Source organism: Topomyia yanbarensis, chromosome 2 (assembly GCF_030247195.1).
Source record: "Topomyia yanbarensis strain Yona2022 chromosome 2, ASM3024719v1, whole genome shotgun sequence".
NCBI lineage: Eukaryota > Metazoa > Arthropoda > Insecta > Diptera > Culicidae > Topomyia > Topomyia yanbarensis.
The window spans coordinates 4,053,031-4,078,423 of record NC_080671.1 but is presented as its reverse complement, the minus strand read 5'-3'; the positions used below and the strand labels follow the sequence as shown (position 1 = coordinate 4,078,423).

General features: G+C 39.7%; 2 protein-coding genes across 4 annotated transcripts in view; one reads left to right on the top strand and one right to left on the bottom strand.

The window, feature by feature from the left end:
* The window catches only part of LOC131678280 (ETV5-related protein Ets96B-like), a 74,675-nt gene extending 54,925 nt beyond the window's left edge, over nt 1–19,750 (top strand). For all 3 annotated transcript variants that reach the window (XM_058958317.1, XM_058958316.1, XM_058958318.1), the window contains exon 5: nt 18,657–19,750. In XM_058958317.1, coding sequence (XP_058814300.1) covers nt 18,657–19,570 — 914 coding nt within the window. In that variant the 3' untranslated portion in view covers nt 19,571–19,750. The remainder of the gene's footprint in view (nt 1–18,656) is intronic.
* LOC131678287 (uncharacterized) lies at nt 6,807–7,949 on the bottom strand. The gene is made up of 2 exons (XM_058958325.1): nt 7,215–7,949; nt 6,807–7,135 (listed from the first exon to the last, which is right to left on the bottom strand). The coding sequence occupies exons 1-2, from the start codon at nt 7,567–7,569 to the stop codon at nt 7,131–7,133; spliced, it is 360 nt and encodes a 119-aa protein (XP_058814308.1). The 5' UTR covers nt 7,570–7,949; the 3' UTR covers nt 6,807–7,130.
* Nucleotides 19,751–25,393: the final 5,643 nt, after the last annotated feature.

Genomic DNA, 25,393 nt, shown 5'->3' with positions numbered 1-25,393 from the left:
TTGTAGAAAACTGGATCTAATAGCGTTTTCGTTTTTTCTAGATGCTACACCGGTGTAGTGCAAAGAAAGAGATCGACTGATTACACCCAAGTTTAAATGAGTGTAGCACCGACTACACCGATGTAGTGCACTGTCAAAAACGAAAATACCGTAAGAATAATTTCGTAAATATTGTTTTGTATCTCGATATGCTACATACATAGAGTTTTCATATCTTCAATAGAGATGTTTTACATAAAATTCTATACAACTTTGCTGAAGACATCAGGTCTCTTACTACTTTTTTGAAGAGTTGGTTTTCCATTTTAATTTCTAGGAGTATTTATCACTACAATGATTATGCCAGATTTTTTTTATGTTGGGACACTTGTTGCTAAACTTTCACCTAAATATTTTACTTACCAATTAGTCTAAGCCATGTTGTCGCCTCGCAGGGCACGACGACTCCTCAGGTCTCCTCCATCTTGACCGATCTCTCCTCCTTGTAGCTGTCGGATTAGTTTCTAGAACATTTTTTACCGAGTTGCTCTCCATTCTGACGACATTCTCAGCCCACCGCAGCCGCCCAAATTTCGCTGATCGAACAATGGGTGGTTTTTCAAGCTATTGTTGCATTGTCCATAAGCCGTCGCCACATTCCGTCTTTCATATGCATCCCATCGATCCATTCGAAAACACTAGAATCGCGTTGATCTCCCGCTAGCATGCTCCAGATGCCCGTAGAGGACAACCGGTCTAATAAGCGATTTATAGAAGGTTAACTCAATGCGGTGTCGTACACTCTTCGTTCGAAAAGCTTTTCAAAGCACGAAGTAACAACGTTTACCTACTAAATATAATACGATTCCAAATATCTCTTTTGAAGTCATTAGTGAGCCCAAATACACGAACTCATCAACCAGCTCGATATCATCGCCATCAATCGATATACTCGGTTGGAAGAGTAACCTTTTACTCTCATGTACTATGTCTGACGCATTTGTGACCAGTTCAATTCGCTTTGCTTCAACCGTTAGTCGGATGTACGCCTGCACCATCATCTCAAGATTGTGTGCCACAATATTGACGTTACCGACGAAGCTAAAAAGCTGAACGGACTTCCGGAAAACCGTACTACTCGTCTCGATCCTCGCTCTTATTATCACTCCTTGCTGTAGCCCTTTCCGAGTTTCAAAAGGAATCGAAAGTATCTCTAATACTCATCACACATCGCTCGATCTATTGTCGTTTGAATCTCAACAAACTTGCTTGCTAACGATTATTAGCGGCGATAAAGAATTTAAGAGAACACCTTCAGCAATGTGATTGCTCGGTAACTAGTTGCCGCAATCCCGCTTAACACTCTTTTTATAGATGGGACATACGAGTTCCTCCATTCAATCCTCGGAAAAATCTGTTTCCTCCAGATCTTCAAAACCACCCAGTGGAGTGCTCTGACCAATGGCTCTCTTCCGTGTTTCAGCAGCTCACATAGCAGATGATCATTCCCAGCGGCCTCAACCATTCGATCTCCTCAAGAATCTTAGGTAGATCCGGCGCTGGGAATCTGTCGTCGGCTGTGCATATTCCCAGGCTGATTCTTGCGATACTCTCGTCGTCTACTGCTGGTTCGATGTTCGTCATAATACAATTAACGATCAGCTCACACTTAGTCGTGAGAAAATCTCCATTAGTATCTCTTCATATGTTGGCCTGTGGCACATAGCCTTTGCTCGAGCGATTTATCTACTCGTAGAATTTTCGTAACTCTGTATAGATGCTCCATCGCCTTGGTATTCCGATCTGTAGGCGATTCCGAATCTATATGCGCACTGAGGAAGGTGCGAACATTTGTGATATTGGAGAAGAAGCTTCCGTTCCTTAAAAAGTGAATTTGGTTAACAGTTTGTTAATCAGGAGATTTTTAAGGGTGTAGCCGATGAGGAGCTTCACATTCTACCACGGACTCCAAATGCGCGTAAAATGCATCTTTCTCGTTCTTGGGTCTCGCTTCGTGAGGGCAGTGTACGTTTAGGACGCAGTAGTTTCAGAAATGGACTTTGATCCACACACACACATCCATTCGCTGATCATCTGCTACCTTAATACGCGTTGGTGCAAATTGCTCAGCATTACAGAGCTGATTCCCAACTCGTTTGTTGTGTCGTCGCTCTAGTAGAATGTAACCGCGTGGTGCCCGCTTTTACACATACAATTTCTTCCGATTTCTTCGTAAGGTGGACTTTTCTGGTCTTGGTTTTGACCCAACCTCCTATCTCGTCTAAGAACAGCCGTGTGGGGGTCGTATTCAGTTCTGTCAACGGTAGGGTTATAGCGCCCATGCCCTCTCGCACCTTCTCAATTCGCTTCTACTGCAGAAGACGGTAATACCCAGTCGATGCCGACCTACAGATTAAATGTCATCAATAGACGCACAGCATGAGATAGGAGATGGGGATCACTAGGAACTATTTACCATTTTACGACCAACCTTTGAATTTGATGGTTTCGAAATTATGTGCTGTTGACCGTAAAAAAAGTTATCGGACATATATTCCAACTTTGAATGTGAATATTCTTTGATATGAAATATGAAAGGTATTCTTCATTATTCTTTCTCATTTGTAGAATGGAATGGTAACTGCTGAACTGTTTTTGATTTTGAACTTTTAATATTTTATCAAATTTACATTATATTGAAGCAATTTTGAAAATCAATCGATTTTCGTCAAAACCCCCTCCAAACCAAATTTCTGGCTAAGCCACTGGGCGTTCTTTCACAAATTATAAAAATATGACAGTCCAACGGCTCCTTTAAGTTAGCATAGAGTGCGGAAAAACTGATAAACCTGGTAAAAAAGCACGCACTTCACTCGACCAATCTCTGCTCACAAACTCATCATCTTAACCCTTCACGGACGACAGCCTTTCGTACCCTACCATGGTACGAAGGAGAGAGCGACAAAAGATACCAAGCAAACCGTAAGAAGAGGGTCAAGTGTTTTAAGTATTGGGAAGAGCTTCAGAAAGTATTATTAAGTTTTATTCAGCGTGATAGTACAGAGCGAACTAACTATGTGATGATGGAGTGACGCGGTCCTATGCTAGCTCATAATATGTATTTGTTAGCGCACCCTACGACAGTGCATATTTGTGTTAGTTAGGCAAGGATGCATCACAGATATGAAGACAGATGAATATTATTACACGCTTTCTTTTCTTTGAAATCAGTAAAGCCATTCTCCGTAATATTGGGGAGATTTAATTGAACGGCCACTACGACTAGTTCGACATCCCTCATGTGACAAGGGAGGAGCATGTGAATTTGGTGGAGGGTGGGACCATGTGGAAGGAATGGTGAATTCAGGATTAGCAGGGGCTGGGACAGACGTCACTGCGTTAGGCAAGGTATCACCAGCTGCATCACTAACATTTGGATTTATCAGCTGAGGCTGAACAACAGAGGAAGGCGACTGATCTACCACGTTGTGTCGAGAAACTTCGAGCGGAATAACTGAACCATTTTGAGGCTGTTCATGATTTTGAGAATACTCGTTTCGCTGGTCTACAATTGGTGAATCTCGCACATCTGCGCTATCGTTTGTAGTACGTTTCATAAACCTGCGGTTACGTCTGAAATGATTTCCGAACCCGTCTTTTACAATGTAGGATCGCCCATTAACGTCACGCGTCACTGTACCATGTTGCCATTCTTTCGAGCATTTCTTAAAAATAACACGATCTCCAACATTAAGCGGCAGCAAAGGTTTAGCTCTATGCTATATTTCACCCTAAGGAGGAAAATTTGGTAAAAACCAAAATTTCTCACTAGGGTGAAAATTTGTTGGTAAAAACCAGTCTTTGTACAGGAGGGCACAAATCCTTATTTCATACTATGTTGCGTTTCGGCTTCGCCTCTTCAGAAACCGACACTAACGTATTGTCGGAATAGATTAGCGCCGGCTTGACGCAAATCCCTTAAAACTAAAACACACTATGTGTTTCAATCAAACGACTGATCAAACGTGATGTCCCGTTCGAGCAGAAGTTCTGTTTATGCCGATGAGACACAAGTGAAGCCGAAACAAAGACTGGTTTTTACCAACAAATTTTCACCCTAGTGAGAAATTTTGGTTTTTACCAAATTTTCCTCTTTAGGGTGAAATATAGCATAGTGCTTTCGCATAGGCCTGCTAAGCCAAGACAAGTTTCGGCTTCACTTGTGTCTCATCGGCATAAACAGAACTTCTGCTCGAACGGGACATCACGTTTGATCAGTCGTTTGATTGAAACACATAGTGTGTTTTAGTTTTAAGGGATTTGCGTCAAGCCGGCGCTAATCTATTCCGACAATACGTTAGTGTCGGTTTCTGAAGAGGCGAAGCCGAAACGCAACATAGTATGAAAGGTTTAGCTGTTTTATCATAGTTCTCCTTTTGAATGACACGTTTACGCTCAAACTTACTGCGGACAACCCTTTCTTCAATATCTTTACGAACCAAAAGAGACTCATCAACAGGTAAACGCGTTTTAAGTAATCTTCCGAAAAACAGGTGGCTTGGTGTAAGCTGCATACCAGCAATCGGAGTCGTATTAAATTCAAGAAGACGATACTGGAATTGATCCACTTCACCAAGTTCAAAACATCGTTTCAAAATATTTTTGGCTATTGCAACAGCTTTCTCCGCTAGGCCGTTGCTTTGAGGATACCGTGGACTAGAGAAGATGAACCGGATGTTGTTCTTATTCGCATACCTCTCACACTCCAACGAATCGAACGGATTGTTATCACTGCGAATCTGTGTGGGATATCCATACGCATTGAAAAATTTATCGAACAATAAGCTGACACTTCGCATAGATTTATCCTGAAGCCGATCCGAGCAAATAAAACCTGAGTAGGCGTCGACCAACACCAACCAATCCTTACCACCATACTCATAAATATCCGTGGACACCTTCTGAAACGGATACTCCGGAGAATCATCCTGTCTAAGTGGCTCTTTTTGATTGTTACGCTGGAATTTCTCGCAAGTCAGACACGATTTTACCATCTCCGAAACATCGTTGGTCATGCCTGGCCAGAAGAACTGCATTCTTGCCCTGGCTAAAGTTTTTTCTACTCCAAGATGCGGTGCATGAACCCACTTACATATCAAGTGTTGCAATTTCGTTGGAACCACCAATCGATGATCTCTGAACAGTAAACCATTTTCGTAATGAAGCTCACTACGACATTTAAAGAACATCTGACTAAGATCATCGAGTCGGTGATATGATGGCCAACCCTGTTCGACATATCGAACTATGCGCATATAGCGCTCATCATTGTTTAAAGCATCCACATACAAATTGAAGTTATCTTCGGACATACATGCTTGTTTCACAAGTGAATGAACCACACCTTCCAGTTGAACATCAGTTTTACCAGTCTCTGGTAAAGGAGCCCTCGACAGACAATCCGCAACAAGCATGTCCTTTCCCGCAGTGTATACAATTGATAGACCTGGGTATTTAAGAAGCTTTAAGAACATTCGCTGTAGACGAGAAGACACCTCATCAATGTCCCGTTTAATGAGGGTCTCCAGTGGTTTGTGATCGGATTGGACTTCAAATTCACGACCATACAAGAAATAGTGAAAACGTGAGCAGGCAAAGACAACAGCAAGTAATTCTTTTTCAATTTGAGCCCATTTTTGTTCGCTACGCGACAGGGTGCGCGAGGCAAATGCTACTGGTCCATGATCTTGAAGGAGCACACAACCAAGCCCATCTTTGGAACTATCAGTTTGTATTGTACATGGCTTCGATGGGTCAAAAATGGCAAGAACTGGAGCTTTATTTATGAACGAGAGCAGATCTTCTAATTCCTTTTCGTGTTCTGTAGTCCATACCCATTCCGCTCCAATGTAGGTAAGCTTGCGAAGATTTGCGGTGCGTTGTGACAGATTAGGAATAAACTTGGCAAGATATTTCATAAAACCAAGAAGTCGTGTAACTTCAGCCACGCATTGAGGTTTCGGCATTTGGGTAATTGCCCGTATATCCTTGTCCAATGGCTGGACTTTTCCGTCGCCGATGGTGCTTCCCATGAACTGAACTTGTGGCAACCGAAACTGAAGCTTATCTCGATTAAACTTGATATTATTCTTACGAGCGCGATCAAGAACTATTGCAAGGATTCTGTCATGTCGGCTTTATCTTCACCCGCAATCGCCAAGTCATCAAAGTACACCTCAACACCGTCTATGTCGCCAAATATTTGAACCATTCTTCTTTGGAACATTTCAGGAGCATTGTTTAACCCAAACGGGACACGGTTCCACCGGAAACGACCAAACGGCGTCATAAAAGTCGTCAAATCAGAGCTCTTCACGTCAAGTTCCATTTGCCAAAATCCGTTGCTCAAATCAAGAACAGAGAATACACGTTTTCCTGCTAAACGACTAAACAGATCTTCCTGAGTTGGAATCAAAAAGTGTTCACGCTTGATGCATCTGTTTAGTGGCTTAGGATCGAGACAGATGCGCAGCCGCCCATTCTCCACTATCTGCATATTGCTCACCCAGTCGGTAGGATAGTCAACTGGTGAGATTATTCCCTGCTCCTCCATTTGTTGCTATTCCGTCCTCAAACGCTCATGCAGCGCTTGCGGTATTCGTTTTTATAGTGGACAACTGGCGAAGAGTTTTCCTTGAGAACGATACTACACTTACCAGGAATTTTACCCAAACCTTCAAAAGCATCGTGAAATTGTCTGATAAACTCTTCCTTGCTACTTGGAAACCTGGAGATAGCATTCAATCGCTTAACCAACCCAAAGGCAACGCAAGATGACAATCCAAGCAACGACTCAAAACGACCATCAACAACCAGAAACTCAGCAACCCATTTGGATTTGTCAGACGTATCGACACAAAGAAGTTTCACTTTACCGTAAACCTGAATTGTATTTCCTCTGTAATCGAGCACAGGAGTATTCTCAAAATCATTAATTTTAACATTTAGCTTCCGGACAACGCTGATTGGAATACAGTTGACGTCGGACCCAGTATCCAATTTGAACTTGACAGGAATTCCACACACAAGATAAGTTTTTGTCCACCTTTCAACCCGACTGTTACAAGACGATGGGCCACTAACGTTAGCGCTTACTCTATAGGAAGTAGTTTGAGAATCAATACAAAAATCATTATCATATGCACTGTCGACCTGATCTGAACATAAAACATTACCTGCGTCACTCCAATTAACGGAATACACCGCCTTTCCGGATGAACTTTTGGATTCCGTCCTCGGTGGCTTGCGGTTCGGTTCTTCATGTGACGTCTTCTTGCGGCAGCATTTTCTGAAGTGACCCACATCGCCACACGCATAGCACTCTACACGCATAGCTGGGCAGCTGCGACGATGGTTTCGCACGTATGGTTGTCCACAATTGTAGCACTTGTTGGTATTCCGATTGATGACAGCAACTTCCTTCGGTTTAGTATCCTCCGCCTTGTCGCCGTTCGCCTTGATTTCCATCACAAAATCCTTTCTGTCCAGCAGCAGCCGGTTTTCCGTCGCAGCTTCAAAAATTTTGCACATCTCCACTACCTTGGACAGTGGCTCATCCTTCCCATCCAGAAGTTTTAGCTGCAACTTTTTATCATGTACTCCGATGTCTTGTCTCGAAGCATACGATCAGCATACGGAGCTTGACAAGAAGAGCACTTGAATTCACAGAACTGACTTTGAGTGCGCAGCTCTGTTTCGAAGTCACCGAAAGCTTGTTTTTCCTTTTGCGTAATCAAATTGAATTTGAAAGCTTCCATCGTGACGTTTCTGCGCGGCATGCAGTATTCGTCAAAAGCTTTGATGACCTGTGCAAGTGTGAGTGCCGCCGCAACATCTGTAGCATCAGCAAACCTCTCTTCGTCGTTTTCTCCTTCCTCTTCGTCGTCGTCTTGCCCAAACATGTTCTCGTTGCTGCTATTGTTTGGGTACAGCGTATTGAATATTTCTACGCCTCGCGGTCCAATCAGCCACAGAAATGTTGCAATTTTATTCGCTTCACTTCCTTGGTTTTGTTGTTGGCACGTAGAAAAATTCCAAACGCCTGCTTCCATGTGCCACTCCTTTGCCAGGTTAGATCCATCGAGCGGCTGGGGCAGCCGAAGATCGAATCCGGAAGCCATTGTTGGCTTTCGAAAAAAACAACTTTTTACTGCTTTCTGCGATCCGTTTTGCAGACAGCGTACCGAATATGATATTCGAGACCGTTTCACTTTAATTCGCGAGCTTAACTTTACTTCCTGACACCATGTTTTAAGTATTGGGAAGAGCTTCAGAAAGTACGTTTTATTCAGCGTGGTAGTACAGAGCGAACTAACTATGTGATGAAGGAGTGACGCGGTCCTATGCTAGCTCATAATATGTATTTGTTAGCGCACCCTACGACAGTGCATATTTGTGTTAGTTAGGCAAGGATGCATCACAGATATGAAGACAGATGAATATTATTACATCAAGTGCTGTTCTATTAAATTATTTCGTAAAAGGCAATTCTAGCATATTTGAATGTCTAAAAGCAAATCCCGTGCAAGATTGATAAGAATTAAACTGCCCAAAATATACACTCAACTAACCTCTAGCCACCATAGGAAGCGGAACGAATTAAATATGCTTTAAGCGGTATTGGTAAACAGCTAGGTGAGCGAAATAATGCTATATAAATGTGACATAAACCGGTGCTAAAACTTAAATTATACGATTGTATTCCCGTTAGGTTCTCAGACTAAAGATCTTGTGTATTGAAAGATAAAGCGTAAGAAAATCGAACAAAAGAATACTAAACGTAAGACACAACTGAAATTTAATTTAAAGATTATGATTGAGCTCGCCTATTTCAAGAAATTTTTAACTACGCTATTGAAAAAGAATTTAATTTTTGGAAGCTTCTTCTGTTCCGTTGACGCCGAATCGACAGCAGTAGTCAACATTGGCAATATCCATTTAACTCACGTACGTAGCAATTCGAAAAACTATTCGGGCAGTGCCACGTGACTTAAAGGTATTTTAATAGCTCTACATTTTCGTACCTATTGTTCTCTCTTAGACTATATTTTCACGAGACACTTCAAGTTCCAACCAGTAGCAACATTTTAGTCGCGCTCCATGGTTGCCTATTGATGTCCACGTCCTTATAAGATCGTATCTTTTCCTTTCATTCGTTAGAAGCGCTTGCGAAACAATTTATAAACAAACATAAACGTAAATCAATTATATTTATTTTTCGCCTGTTGGATCCTGTTGAGGTAATTTGCTGGTTGTTTTAATCATTAGCTGTGTTATCCACTACAACCTGGGGGTCAATCGATGCGCCTTCTCTCGCATCCACGTCCAGTCCGTCCATGTCAGCTTCTGCTTAATTGGTGTTCACGGTCGCATGTTCTTGCTTGTTTATTGTTTTTACGAGCTACAATTATGTATCCGTGTTTTCCGCGTTGGCTTCTATGTTGGTTATGCTAGTTGCTGATTTGTGGACACTAGGTACAATCGTCGTTGAGTGAGTGTTCGCTGCTTTCCGATCCGTATTTATTAGTTTAGCAGGGGTCTGTCCCGAGTGAGCAAGCAGTGTTTTTTTGAGTATATGCAACGCAATTGGCTCTGATAGCGAGGTAGAAGGTCATAGGTTTTAACCGAAACATTCTCACCACATGAACACGGTTGGGAAAACCAGGAAGCTCATCTAAGTTGTTTAAGTGCGTCATTAGAGGTACGCTGTGTCAGATCGTGTAGTCGTACCTCAATTCATTCATCGTCCAACGACTCAACAACATAAACAGTACATTAGGTTTAATACTTGCCATTATTAAGTTTTAGTGAACATGTAATTAGAAATAGAAACTGACAAAAAAGAGGCTTGTGGTTTTACTGAGTCTTATGAATATTTTTTCTTAAAGCCAACCTTTAGGATCATTGCGTATATTTTTCACACTTCACCGTAATGAACCGAATTTTATCCACTCGCGCTCCATGATTGCCATTGATGTCCATTTGTATAGTGTATTTGTTTGCGCCGGGATCTGGCCGATACTCAAGCCCGGGAAACAGTGAAACACAGGGCGGACGAACAGCACCAGAACTCTCACGACGCTCATAACTAAATACCTGAACTGCGTCTTTGATGATATGACTTACATCAAAACCGATTTCAGGCAGTTGGCGGAACAGGAATGTTCCACGGTAAGGACAAGTTTGCTGCAGATGACCATTTCAAACGGAAGACGCTGCCAAAAATTGCTTCGAAGTACCAGGTTTGCCAAGCCATATGCACTTGTGGCAAACGTGAACCCCATGCACAATGAACAGTGAGTTTTACGAATCCAAATGCATCCAAAAACGGCTTGTTATTATCCGCCATCACCAATTAACCTAAGTCGGTGAACTCGTCAACCACCTCAAAGTCATCGCCGTTGATCGTTCATTTTCGCGCACAGTTCCACCAGCCAGCATGTACTTCGTCTTAGTCCTATTTGTAGTGCTTCGCATTTCAGGCGAGTAAACAAATCTGCTACTGCCTTCGTGTTTCTGGCGATTACATCCACGCTGTCAGCAAAGCACACGAAATGACCGGATCTTGTGAAAATTGTGTCTCGCATGTTGAACTCCACTCTTCACATCACATCCTCTGCGGAATACCAAGGGGGTAAAAAGATACGCGGACTACCAAGGGGGTCCAAAAAATGGGAACGCTTACTTTGACCGGTCATATCTCAGCTGTTACCAAATCGATTTTAAATCTGTCTTAACCACTAGAAAGGTATATCTTTTGTAAACAAACTGCACTGAAATAGAATAATAGGGTTGTCTACCGCAAGTTATAGTGAAATGAGTAAAACAACGTCAGAGAAGAAAAAATGGGAACGCTACTTTGATTGGCCATATCTTAACTATTTGTTCACCGATTTCAAATTTTTCTTCACCATTGTATATCTTTTACAAAAACGGCGATCAAAAAGTAATGGAAAACAAATTTGTATATCCGAAGTAATTGTAAAAACAGTAATTGAAGGTCAGTACAGACAAAATGAGCGTTTCAGTTCAAATAATCGTCTCTCAGCCGTTCCTCAACCATTTTCAATTTTTCTTACACCAATAAAATTCTTAGAGCTTCTAGATTTGTAATGTACGCAATAGATAGTAGATTGTCAAAAAATGCTGTACTTTTTCGAGGTTTTAGGCGGTATGGTCTTCACAATGCACGCGGAACAAAGTTGGTTACAATTTTATCCGCCTTGTTTTGCTATACAGTTTGAAATGTAACATGTTTAGAGGAGCCCGGGGCTAGTTGGCGGTTGGGGTAAATTGGCGGAATCCCCTTCTCTCCATTTCTAATAGACATAAAGCGCTGTCTCTCGTTGTGAACCTCAAGTAATGTGAAACGCATTATCCAATGTGTTTTTTGTTGCAAAACATTTTGTTTAGTAGAAGCTGTGGGCGATATTGTGTTTTTGAGCATACTTTGTAAATTTTCTTAATTTTAAACATTTAAGGTTGTTTTCAATCCTTTCCTCGAACGATTATATTTTTCGATAGTGTGTGAAAAGAGCTTTCAGTATCCGTATAGATATTACACCTATCTATACACAAAAGTATTTTTTTAAATCCTTTTTCATAAAATATGGTGTTAGGGTAAGTTAGCGGTGACGCACACGGCAAGCTGGCGGTACTATTTACAGTGCAAAAATAGTCATCAAATATTTTCATTTCTGGAATTCACTCCAAAGGAAGAGGAACTTATTCTAGTGTCTCTCGTCAATGCAGGGGACAATTATTTCGGACAATCGCCTGAATAACTTCGGAAAACTGCTTTTGTATATGGAGTACGCGTCGAAGTCAAAATGACGGGGTATTAAGACTGAAATATAATAAAAAGTGTCGAATAATATATAGTTTTATTGAAAAGACAATCGCCACATTTCATAAGGACCACTGATGTAATCGAATTTCCATTTGATGGCTTATTTTCTGGCATTCCGCCAACTTACCCCATACATACCGCCAACTTATTCCGGGGCTGGGGTAAGTTGGCGGCTTTTCCGTTTCACATATTTTTGTCTCTAGAAATAAAGACAACGTATCAATCATTTTCATAAAATTCAAAGATGTTGCCAACAGTCTGCCCTGTCATGTAACGTGCTCTATTTTTCAAGATTTACCAAAATCAAAGCGGTAAAAAATGAAAACTGAAAACACCGCTAACTAGCTCCGGTCTCCCCTACTCAATATTTCTTCATATCACGTATGGATACTATTATATCAAAATTTTTGCACAAGAGAGGAGAAACTCAATATTGTATGTAAGTTTCAAAATAATGGTGTGTAGTAGGAAAAGTTCAGTAAATACGAAGAAGTTCAGAATTTTTAAAATATTCGTCATATAACTTTAAATTTAAAGCGTTGACCTATAGTGTTTTATACACCAATCGATTGTAATTGATGGCAGCTACAATTTCTGAAAGAACAAATTTCTATATTTTCTCAAAAAATAGACAAAAGTACGTAGAATTACAGAAATTTCATTTCATTGGCAAATAACTTGAAATTCAAAGCGATGACTTATACTTCTTTATATACCAATCGATTGTAATTGAATTTCGGCTACAATTACTGAAAGATAACTTTTAATTTTCTCAAAAAATAGACAAGAATACGTAGAAGTACAGAAATTTCATTTAGTTGGCAAATATTGTCGAATTCAACGGGATGAGCTAAACCTTTTTATGTACCAATCGATTGTAATTGATTCCAACTACAATAACTAAACTTAGAATTTTTATATTTTCTCACAAAAATAGACAAAAATAAACAAAACTACAAAAATTTCATAAAGTCTATTTTCAGAGAAAATTTTAGAATTTGTTTTTTTCAGAAATTGTTTTCCGAAATCAATTACAATCGATTGGTACATAAAAAGGTATAAGTCAACGCTCTGAATTCGAAGTTACTTACCAACCAAATTAAATTTCTGTACTTCTACGTATTTTTGTCTGTTTTTTGAGAAAATATAAAAATTGATCGTTCAGCAATTGTAACCGAAATCCAATTACAATCGATTGGGGTATAAAGAAGTATAAGTCATCGCTTTGCATTTCAAGTTATTTACCAATGAAATGAAATCTCTGTAGTTCTACGTTCTTTTGTCTATTTTTTGAGAAAATATAGGAATTTGTTCTTTCAGAAGTTGTAGCTGCCATCAATTACAATAGATTTGTGTATATAAAACACTAAAAGTCATCGATTTAAATTTGATGTTATATGACGAATATTTAAAAAATTCTGAACTTCTCCGTATTTACTGAATTTTTCTTTACACACTATTATTTTGAAACATACAACATTGCGTTTCTCCACGTTTGTACGAACATTTTGATATAATAATATCCATATGTAATACGCGGAATTATTCAGTAAACGTGTTACATTTCAAACCGTAAAACTAAACAAGACGCAAAAAAATTTAATTAAACATGTGCCACGTGCATTGTGAAAATCATACCGCCTAAAACTTCAAAAAAGTATAGTATATTTTGAAAATCCACTATCTATTGCATGCATTACAAATCTAGAAGCTCTAGGAATATCATAGGTGTAAGGAAAACTGAAATTGGATGACAAACGGCTGAGATACGATTGTTTGAACTGAAATGCTCATTTTGTCTGTACTGACTTTCAATTAATATTTTTACAATTACATCGGATATACAAATTTAATTTCCATTACTTTTTGATGACTGTTTTTGTGAAAGATATACCTATCCAATGCTGAAGAAAAAATTGCAATCGGTGAACAAACAGCTAAGATATGGCCAGTCAAAGTAGCGTTCCCATTTTTTCTTCTCTGACTTTGTTTTACTCATTTCACTATAACTTACGGTAGACAACCCTATTTTATTATCGATGCGATGTGTTTACGAAAGACATACCTTTCCAGTGGTGAAGACAGATTTAAAATCGATTAGGTAGCACCTGAGATATGACTGGTCAAAGTAAGCGTTCCTATTTTTTGACCCCCTTGGTATTCCGAGTGTTAAATGGTATACAGGACAGTTCATCACCTTGTGAGTACTAGGACAACGTGATTCGAGTAGGTCCGAGAATCCGCCCGAAATATTGATACTACACCGCACACCATCCATCCATAACCTTCATCAGTTTTAACAACTTCCCGAGGAAGCCATAGCTCTACACGGTCCACCATATCACATTTGAAGTCGATGATCAAATGGCAGGGGCGGCGAAACACTTTACGCCCGAGTGGGTAGAAAGAATAGGGTGAGGGGTCCATTAGTAAGGATTGTTTCCCTTTTCGCAATGCACACGCTTACATTACATTCACATTAAATCACGTTCGTTTATGCGAATGGAATTGTGGTACATCGATGTTTTCAAATGTGTGTAGTGCGAGATACAAGCGTTGCGCATCTAAATTTTTTGAAAAAGGGTCGGTTATTTTCGAGTGGGTAGTACTACCCATACTACCCACGCTTTCCGCCGGCCCTGTCAAATGGTGCGTCGGGACCTGATATTCCCGACATTTTTGGGTGATTTTCCGTATAATAAAGATTTGATCAGTAGTTGATCTGTCATTGATGAAGTCGGCTTGACAACTACAAACAAATGCATTTATCAGGTGTGAGAGGCTTCGAAATAGAAACTAGGACAGCACTGTAGTTGTCACAAACCAATTTGTCCCCTTTCTGTCGATCCTTTTCTTGCACTCTTCCTATTCAAGACCCTTCTAATTATTCGATCCATGCGTTCCTTCTGTTTCTCCGGACCCAACTTAATAAGTTCCACGTGGCTGTGGTCCACCAGAAGGTTGATAACAGTCCCCAAAACCAGGCTACATGCCATGTGGCATCCGGTGGGATGAAGTATCTTAACCTAGAATTGATCCACAGGGTTCCTGCTCCCATATCGTAAGAGGAGACTGAAAACAAGAGGCCCCAAGTCAAGGTGTTTCTCCATGCTGAGGACTGAATGGCTGACATAACTAAAACACGCCAGTCGCGGACGAAATGTCGTAGGTCTACCCTTGCTCTATTGAACGAATCTCTGACAGTTGACGTTTGTTTCTTCGAAAATCATGGGATTTAAATGTTGGGGTTCGCAGTCGGCGATTAGCAGCCAACATATTTGGTATCTTCTATTTGCTGTACAATAAGTGCTGATGATGAAATATGTGTCCAGGAAGAAAAAGCTTCCATAGCTTTCGTTCAAGAATCGAATTTCCATAAAGGGAACTTCTAAATTGGAAAATTACCTAAGCCCGTCTTCGTAGCTTTCAACAAAAATGGCACGACAAATCCATATGAAATGCCTCGTGCATGTATAGACGAACTTCGCGCCAACTAGAACAAATGTTAGCAGCACCCTCTCAGATTTGAATAAAACTTTCTGTACATGAAGACTTTATCACAGAAAGCCACTTTGCATACTTTGTTTTCAAAAAATGATCTAAATTGTCTTTTGAAAAGGGTCCAACTTTTTTCACCATTTTTTTCAAATGGCTATAGTCTAAAAATGACAAATCCTACCAAAAAATGTTGTATGAGTTATTTTCACAAAATTAGTTAAATTTTTGAATAAAAATATTTTAAAAAGAATCCTACACTGAAAAAAATCGATTCTAAAAATTTAAAGTCGATTTACTAAAAAACCCCATCTTTGATTTGGATGAAAATTTGTTCCAAGAAAGGTAATTATATTCCCTACCTACTGTCAAAAATTCAAGTTGGGCACTTTCAAGGAAAAGAGTTATTTGAAAAAAAAAATTAATTTTTTTTTCAGTGTATTTGTATCGAAAACTAAACCAATGAAAGTCATAATCATCTCAGAATCCAATTTCCCAACAGCTAGTTGCCTGATACATGCAAAAAGTATCAATAACGAATTTGGTATATATTCATAACAAACTTGAATGTAAACTTTCAAATGAGCACAAAAATTAATTAACACCAATAGACTTCTACTTTTACAATTTTTTAAATAATTAGCGCGATGACGAAGTCGACCTATAAATCGAAACACAATTAACTGCACTGCGAGCCATGTCCAACAACACAGACCAGTAATCGTTTGTTTGAGCGGGTGCGGAGTATGAAAAAACTGCACACTTAAAAAGACCCATAAGCCCTCTCGGTGTCCTCGATGCATCACTATTCAGGCGTAATGCAATAACCATCTTAAAATAATTGTCTGTCAGAGGTTCATTAGTACTGTTGCACGCAATATGCTTGGTGATGTTTGCAATACCGTCAAACCCCTCAACCTAGGGGGGGGGGGGGGGGGGGAATACAAGGTAGGCCTTTTTAAAAACAAAAAATTAGAAAACTCAAGCACTGGAGTTGTAGAGCTAGGTCCCCGGAAGGGCTCCCCGTCAGAATCACACACTACAATTGCAGACGAGACAGGCAACATTTCCCACTAATTGCTTAAGGCTAATTGCATCGGGCCGTTATTCTGAATGTGACATTCATTGTACGGTTCAGATATGTGCGGGCGTAGAGATTTTGCGATCGCGTGTATCATCGCGAAGGGCTCAAAAATTTGTACGCTAAAGTGTTTAATCGCGTGTGCGTTTGTATGTAACTTCGCATGTATAAATTCGATTTTATAACCGTATGCCTTTCGCACATTCGCATGTGTTCTTGGATGATCACGCGCGAACTGTGAATCTTATACGTAATTTTCGGTGTACGGTTTAGATGCTAGAAAAGAGGAAGAGCTTCAATATCACTGAAGTTCCCGGTCTTGTCACCATGGAACGTGTTGTCCAGTGGATATAAGAGCTTTCCTTTTTAATTGGTTTACATGAAGGCATGGACCTAGTCTGCTGATACCAAAGATAGAAACCCTGAGACGTTCATCTGATCATCGAGATGTTATCATGTTTGAGAGATTGCGCGTGTAGGTGCCGTGGATGTTCGCGAAGGGCATAAGCATTTGTACGTTAAAGGTGGGTTTGTCACGTGATCCTTCCTCAGAACTAAATAAGAAAATAAAGAAGTAATGATGGAATATTTGTTTAATGACAAAAACTCATTTCAATGGGATTCTTGATTAATAAAAATATACTTTGTTGCTAAATTAGATAATATCTTCTCACAAACTGAGTTTTTATTGGATTCTGAGATGGTTATGACTTAGTTTTCGATAAAAATACACTGGAAAAAATTCAGTTTGGGCAAGAAAAAGTTTTTTTTTAAATAACTCTATCTCCTTGAAAGTGCCCAACTTGAATCATCCAAATCAAAGAAGGGGTTTTTTAGTAAATCGACTATAAATTTTTAAAATCGATTTTTTTTTCAGTGCAGGAGTCGATGAAGAATTTGTTCCTTATTTTCATTCAAAAATTTGACTAATTTTGTGAAAATCACTCCTACAACATTTTTTTGTAGGATTTATAATTTTTAGACTACAGCCATTTGAAAAAAAATGGTCAAATAAGTTTGACCCTTTTCGAAAGACAGTCTAGAACATTTTTGGAAAAACAAAGTATGCAAAGTGGCCTTTTGTGACAAAGTCTTCATGTACAGAAAGTTTCATTAAAATCTGAGAGGGTGCTGCCAACTCCGAATACGATTTAGCGCGAAATTCATCTATACTTGCGAATAGTGCTATTGACGCATGTCTTATATCCGAACTCACAACTCGCGACACTGAGTTGGTAAACTGGCTCGTACCAAACGAGCTCGAAGCGTCGTTATCTGATCATAAGTACATCGCCTTTGATCATTTAAACGTCTCGGCAGATATCGTCACATATCGTAATCCCAAATCTACGAATTGGGAGCTTTACGAAGAGGGCTTGGCGACTAGGTTCCATAAGTATCTTCCGACGATTGGATATCCAAGTGACTTGGATGAGGTCGTGGATAAAACAAACACAGCAGCATTGCAATTGAGAATTCAAACAGTGGAAACAGTGAAATGCTTGTATTTGAGCGCAACGAAAACTCGAATCCCAATGCGTTGAACAATAATGGCCGACACTGCTGTAACCAACGACTTCAAATGGATAGAGCGAAAATAGGCTGATTACCCTATTGGAACAAACTGTTTAAGTTAAATTTGTCTGTGAAAGAGAAAACTGCCATAAAGCGCACTATGAAACACATTTTGCGCCCGAACAGCTCCCTTGAACCTATCTGCCTCGTTGCATTTGAGTAAGGTTGATTAAATTTTCATACCCATTGTTATACCTTTCCGAGAAATCCCATCGGGATTGTTCACTTATTCACTTCACCTCCAAAAAATCTGTTTGCAGCATCTCCCTCCACCAGCTACCCACTGCTGAAGCTATTTAATGCTCGGACCATTCTTGCCAATGCCGATGCTTTATGATGACGTGCTAAATGCTGTTCCCTCTTGGGCATGGCCTGCTGCTTCTATGAGATGCTAAATCCGATTACACCTCATAACAGAGACCCCTCCCCCACGTATAATGGCAACAGCCATTAGACTGTGATTTCAGTTGTTTCTCTTTCGGTCGGAGGTAACTTTTTCGGTTTTCGCCGGAATAATACGTCTCGAAATTAGCGAGATTAATTATGCAAAGCGAGTGCATACTTTCTGGGATATTTGTAACTCATGCAAAATTTATTTCTGCTGCTTTTCCGTTTCAGTAACAGCATGGCACACCTACTCGGAGCGAATGTTCACCGATCCGCTGTACACCTCGCTGAAACTCCAGAGTCAGCAGCAATCGGCAACCTCTTCACCGCAGCTCACCCAGCACTCAATCTTTCCGGATTCCACCTCACATCTATCGTCGGCCCTGGAACACACGCACAGTATCAGCGCTCATCAAACAGACGCGACGGAATCGTTTCTACACCATCAAGGATACGCATCCTATCGGCAACCATCGGATGTTGTGACCTCTTCAGAACCTGACTACTGTAACACTGGAACTGGAAATACTTCGGCATTGACTAACATTTCCACCACGAATCCATCCCCGTTGAACTCACTACCAGTTCCGAACGGCCCGCTTCATCAGCGTCGCGGTTCCCTCCAACTGTGGCAATTTTTGGTGGCACTACTAGACGAGCCTGCTTCCAGTGCTGGGTGCATTGCTTGGACCGGTCGTGGAATGGAATTCAAACTGGTTGAACCAGAAGAAGTAGCTCGTCGCTGGGGAATCCAAAAGAACCGCCCCGCTATGAACTACGACAAATTATCCCGAAGTCTGCGCTATTACTACGAGAAGGGAATCATGCAGAAGGTAGCCGGCGAACGGTACGTCTACAAGTTCGTGTGTGATCCGGAAGCTCTGTTCAACATGGCTTACGGTGGAACGACGACTACAGCAACTCCAGCAACGGTTGGAAGCAGTTGCGGCTCGGCGTTGGATGGCACTTTGCATCATCATCATCATCACCATCCTCACCAGCATCAACATCTGCATCAGAGCAGTTCATCGCCACCAAACTGCCAAGGAGGACAATCCACTGCGGCTGACGGTGGTGTTTCGGACGAAGCGGAACGAGGTTCATACTTTACCACTGGCTCATCCACGTACAATCATGGAAATTAAGGTGAATCACCAGCATAGTCTAGTCAACTCATAACCAGAGAACGGGGGGAGATTATTCGTAGTTGTTAAAATCTAATCTGATGCTTCGGGGGAAAATTTCAAATTTTCTTCGATAGCAAGACATCGCAGAGTTTTCCGAAGGATGCAGAAATTAAAGCAATAAACTATGAATTAAATGTATAGCTGATGATGTTCAAAATCAAATATGATGTTTTATTCCTTAGAGTTTTATTTCCGTGCTGATATCTTTGAGAGGCTTGTGGCAATGAAATAGAATAAAACAGCAATATATTTTCTAGCGGAATGAAATGAATGTAAGTAGATTTCAATTCGAGTTACACAACTCTCGATACAAACCAATTTAGATATTGGCCATGACATGAATAGTACCAGGTAAAAGCTGATTTCACTTTTTACCTGACGGCCCGCAGCCGTTCAAGAGTGTTACCTAGCCTGTACTGTATCCAATACAACCCTCAGTTTCCCGTTTTCCCGGTTACCGGGACGCATACTTGCCACCAGTCCTGAGGAAGCCCTTAGTCCCCCATCACAGTTGAGCCCCTCCAGCCAGCGACCAGCAGCCGTCCCGGTCCTGTGGTGGAGTTGGGACGAGGGGTCTTCCGCAAACCTACAGCAGGCAAGTATGTAGCATCTGTGAGCTCTTTTTTGCCTCAAAACTCTTAGATTTCTAGCCTTGGATAACGACGTTAATCGCAGCTTGAAGGCACGAGTTGTTGAGAAGACTTGCTGGGATTGCCTCGAACAGGTCTGAACGATAATCGAGCTTGGCGACCGCAAGTTGTACTTGTGTGCGTTTTACGGCCCCTCCGACCGAGTCCGTGACATCGTATATGCTGAGGCACACTGCAGCTCAGTTTTTACCATCCTCGAAGACGCTAAATCGGTTGATGAGATCATCGTACTAGGAGATTTCAATCTCCCCAGCATTTCGTGGAGATCTTCCCGCAATGGATTTCTTTACCCGTATTCCGATCACTCCGTTCTTCACTCAGAGGCGGTGAGGCTTCTTGACAGCTACAGCTCAGCCACGTTAATACAAATTAATCCTATTTCCAACGAGAACAACCGCCACCTCGATCTTTGTTTTGTCAGCGATCAGGTTTCTGCTACATCAGTAGTGATGGCTCCCTCTCCTCTAGTAAAACCAGTAGCACATCACCCATCATTGATCGCCACGATCGATCGCACCCTGGCACACGATTACAATGTTCCTCCGGTCCACAGAGCTGATCATCGCAGTATCGTAGACCTCTTCTCCACTCTAGATTGGCTAAATATTCTGGACCCCGAAGATGTTGATACGGCAGTTCAAACATATTCCAACGTTTTGGGTTATGTTATTGACAGGTACGTCCCGAAGATAGTTCACCATCAACAAATCGGCCCTCTTTGGCGAGCACGATACGACTGCTGAAGTCCATTAAGAAAACTGCTCTACGGAGATTTACCAAGTATCGCACAATTCCACTTATAAATTATTACGTCAGTCTCAACCATGCTTGTAAACGAGCTAGCCAGGATTGTTTCTTTCGATATCAGCAAAACATTCAGCGAAATCTCACGTCGCACCCAAAACGTTTCTGGAAATATGTGAATGAGCAGCGCAAGGAATCCGGACTGCCGTCGTCTATGACTTTCAACGGCCGCACAGCTACCACATCCCAAGATATGTGCAGAATTTTTTCGGACAAATTCGCGAATATGTTCACAGATGAGGCCTTAACAGTTGATCAAATTGAAGTCGCTGTTAGACAAGTTCCGGTTGTGAGCCAAACTCTAAGCGCTGTCGATGTCAATGAAACGATGATTACCAGAGCTTGTTCTTGGTTAAAATCGTCTTTCAGTCCGGAACCCGATGGCTTCCCTTCAGTACTTTTGAGTACTTTTGAAAAGGCACATCGACGTTTTAGCGACTCCACTTCTTCGCATCTTCAGAACATCTATTGCCAGTGGCATCTTTCCATCCTGCTGGAAGTCCGCAAATATGTTCCCAGTCCATAAAAAAGGTAATAAGCGAGACGTCAATAATTACCGGGGAATTACTTCATTGAGTACTGTCTCGAAGTTGTTCGAGCTGGTGATTATGGAACCTCTTCAGGCGCACTGCAAGCAGTACCTAAGTGACGATCAACATGGCTTCACGTCTGGGCGTTCGACAACGACTAACCTGCTTTGCCTAACATCCTACATAACAGAGAGTATGGAACGTCGCGCTCAAACCGATGTTATCTATACAGACCTATCTGCCGCTTTTGACAAAGTGAACCATGACGTAACAATCGTTAAAATGGAAAGATTTGGAATTAACGGTAGTCTGTTGCAGTTGTTTCGATCCTACCTTTCAGGTCGAGAAATAGTGATTGTCATTGGAGATTGTCAGGCACCCACATTTACTTCCACGTTAGGAGTACCCCAGGGAAGTCACTTGGGACTGCTGATGTTTTTGCTTTACTTCAACGACGTTCATCTAGTTCTGAAGATTCCACGCCTGTCCTTCGCAGACGATCTCAAGATGTTTCTTCTCATCCGCTCTACTTATGATTGTAGGTTACTCCAACGACAGTTTGAAACCTTCGCTGACTGGTGTAATACGACCGGAAGTGTGTAAATCCAAAGAAGTGCTCAGTGATATCGTTCTCACGAAAAAAAGACCCGGTTTGTTTTAACTACCGTCTACTGGATACTGAAATTGAACGCGTTAGTCAGGTGAAAGATCTAGGAGTGATAATAGACTCACAACTTACGTTTAAACAGCACGTCTCCTATACAGTTAGCTAAGCATCTCGAATGCTGGGATGCATCTTCCGGATAGCGAAAAATTTTACGGACATTTATTGTCTTAAAGCGCTGTACTGCTCTTTGTCGCGGTCAATCCTGGAGTACTGCTGCGAAGTTTGGAGTCCAAACTATAACAATGGTGTTGAGAGAATTGAGTCCGTGCAACGACGCTTTTTACGTTTTGCGCTTCATAGGTTGCCGTGCAGAGATCCCGTCCGTCTGCCAAGTTACGAAAGCCGGTGCGAGCTGATTAGTTTGGAACCCCTGCTTGTTCGAAAGAATACAGCAAGGGCTTTGTTCGAAACAACAACCTCATGCTACAATTGCCATTTCGACGCACTAATTGTAGCATGCACGGGGCCATTACTGGCCTACAAAGGATCTTCAACCGAGTCGCATCAGCTTTCGACTTTATATATATATATATATATATATATATATATATATATATATATATATATATATATATATATATATATATATATATATATATATATATATATATATATATATATATATATATATATATATATATATATATATATATATATATATATATATATATATATATATATATATATATATATATATATATATATATATATATTAGAGTGGGACATGGTTACATGAAAAAAATAAAATTTCGCTCCGAGTAACTTTTTGGGGCCCATTTAGCTCCCAGAACAACTCTGCAAATTTTTAGTTCAATCGGTGAAACTATATTTTTGCGCCCACGGTTTAAAGTTTACATGGGATTTTGTATGGGGAAAACGTCTTTTACCAATTAATTCTTCCAAGAGTCGCCCGTTACCTTCTAAAAATAAATAGATGTCTGATTTTTACAGGAAATTTGCCAAGGAAACAAAGTCTAGAAGACCATGAAACGATCTGATGCTTGTGGAAAAAGTTATTAAGCAAAATCCGATTGATGCCCTGAAGATTAATGAAAATTTTACTTTTCATAGCATCACTGCTGCTGACGGTCGAATTATATACAACATCTTTAACTTCCTCTTATTATGTACAAAATAAGACTCAATTTATCCCTCAAAACTCTTGCGAAGTGGTCAAACAGTATAGATAAATGATTTAGACACATTTAGAGAAGATCAAAACAAAATTGCATATAATTGGACAATAAACAGCAGTGGTGCTAGAAAAAATGAATATATTATCAATCGTCAGAGCATCATCCGGTTTCAGTTTAATAACTTTTTTCTCAAGCATCAGATCGTTTCGTAGTTTTCGAGACTTTGATTCCTTGTTAAATTTCCTACAAAAGCCACATAACGGTTTATTTTTAGGAAGTAATGAGCGACTCCTGGAGGAATTATTTTGTGAAAGTAAGTTTTCCCACCCTAATATATATATATATATATATATATATATATATATAGATATATATATATATATATATATATATATATATATATATATATATATATATATATATATATATATATATATATATATATATATATATATATATATATATATATATATATATATATATATATATATATATATATATATATATATATATATATATATATATATATATATATATATATATATATATATATATATATTATTTTCTATTTGATTATATTATTTTGTTTGCATTACATTTCTAATTTAGTATATTGGGTGTTCAGCCACAAGTGGTGACTTTTCATCCCTATTGTTTACATGATTCAGTTAATTATTATTAAGATATAATATGCTTTCGAAGTTAAGTTTTTTTTTTCAGTAGGATGTTTTAAACCTACTTGTCTTGTGAATAAGGAGCTAAACAAATCTTATAAACTAACTTATAAACTATAAAGAGAGCTAATCGTTGCAATTGAAGATCGCAACGATTTTTGTCAGAAATTGCTTATAATACTGTTCGCCATAATTTCTAATGTTTCTATGTTTGCGAGTCTGTGCAACTCATTTGTACTAAACCAGGGAGGACGCTACAAAATCATTTTCAGAATTTTATTCTGAATCCTTTGAAGCGTTTGCTTCCTAGTAGCACAACAACTTGCCCAGATTGGCACTGCATATAGCATTGCCGGTCTAAATATTTGTTTATAAATTAATAGTTTGTTCTTTAGGCAGAGCCAAGAATTCCTATTTATAAGAGGGTATAAACATTTTAGATATTTGTTGCATTTTGTTTGGATTCCTTCAATGTGATTCTTAAAAGTGAGTTTTTTAACGTAAATCAAACCCAAGTATTTAACTTGATCTGACCACGTTAAATTCAAACCATTAAATTTAATAATATGGTTATTATTTGGTTTAAGAGAAGAAGCTCTTGGCTTATGCGGAAACACGATCAATTGTGTTTTTGCCGCATTAGTGGAAATTTTCCATTTTTTCAGGTAATCATTGAAAATATTCAAGCTTCGTTGCAGTCGAAAGTCGAAAAGTGACTTTTTACAGCCTGTAGGTAGATTTAGAAGATCAGAGGTAAAAATATTATATAGTATTGGTGCGACGCTTAATCCTTGAGGGACGCCTGCTTTAACGGGTAGCTTATTAGATTTACAATTTTGACACGAAACCTGTAGGGTACGGTTAGTATGATAATTTTTAATTATCTTTATTACGTAAATTGGAAAATTGAAATCCCACATGTTGGCAATTAATCCTTTGTGCCAAACACTGTCGAAAGCTTTTTCGATGTCTAGAAGAGCAACTCCAGTGGAATAGCCCTCTGAGATATTTGCCTTTATCATGTTAGTTACTCTCACTAGTTGATGAGTAGTTGAATGTCCAATACGAAATCCAAACTGCTCAGGAAGAAAAATAGAATTCTCATTGATATGTGATGATGAATAGAATGATACATCATTCTAGTTAGGATGATTTTTTCAAATAATTTACTAATAGAAGAGAGTAAACTAATTGATCGATAGCTAGATGCTTCTATTGGGTTTTTATCTGGCTTCAAAATAGGAATAACCTTAGCATTTTTCTATCTTTCAGAGAAGAATGCTAATTGAAAACATTTGTTGAATATTTTGACCAAGTATC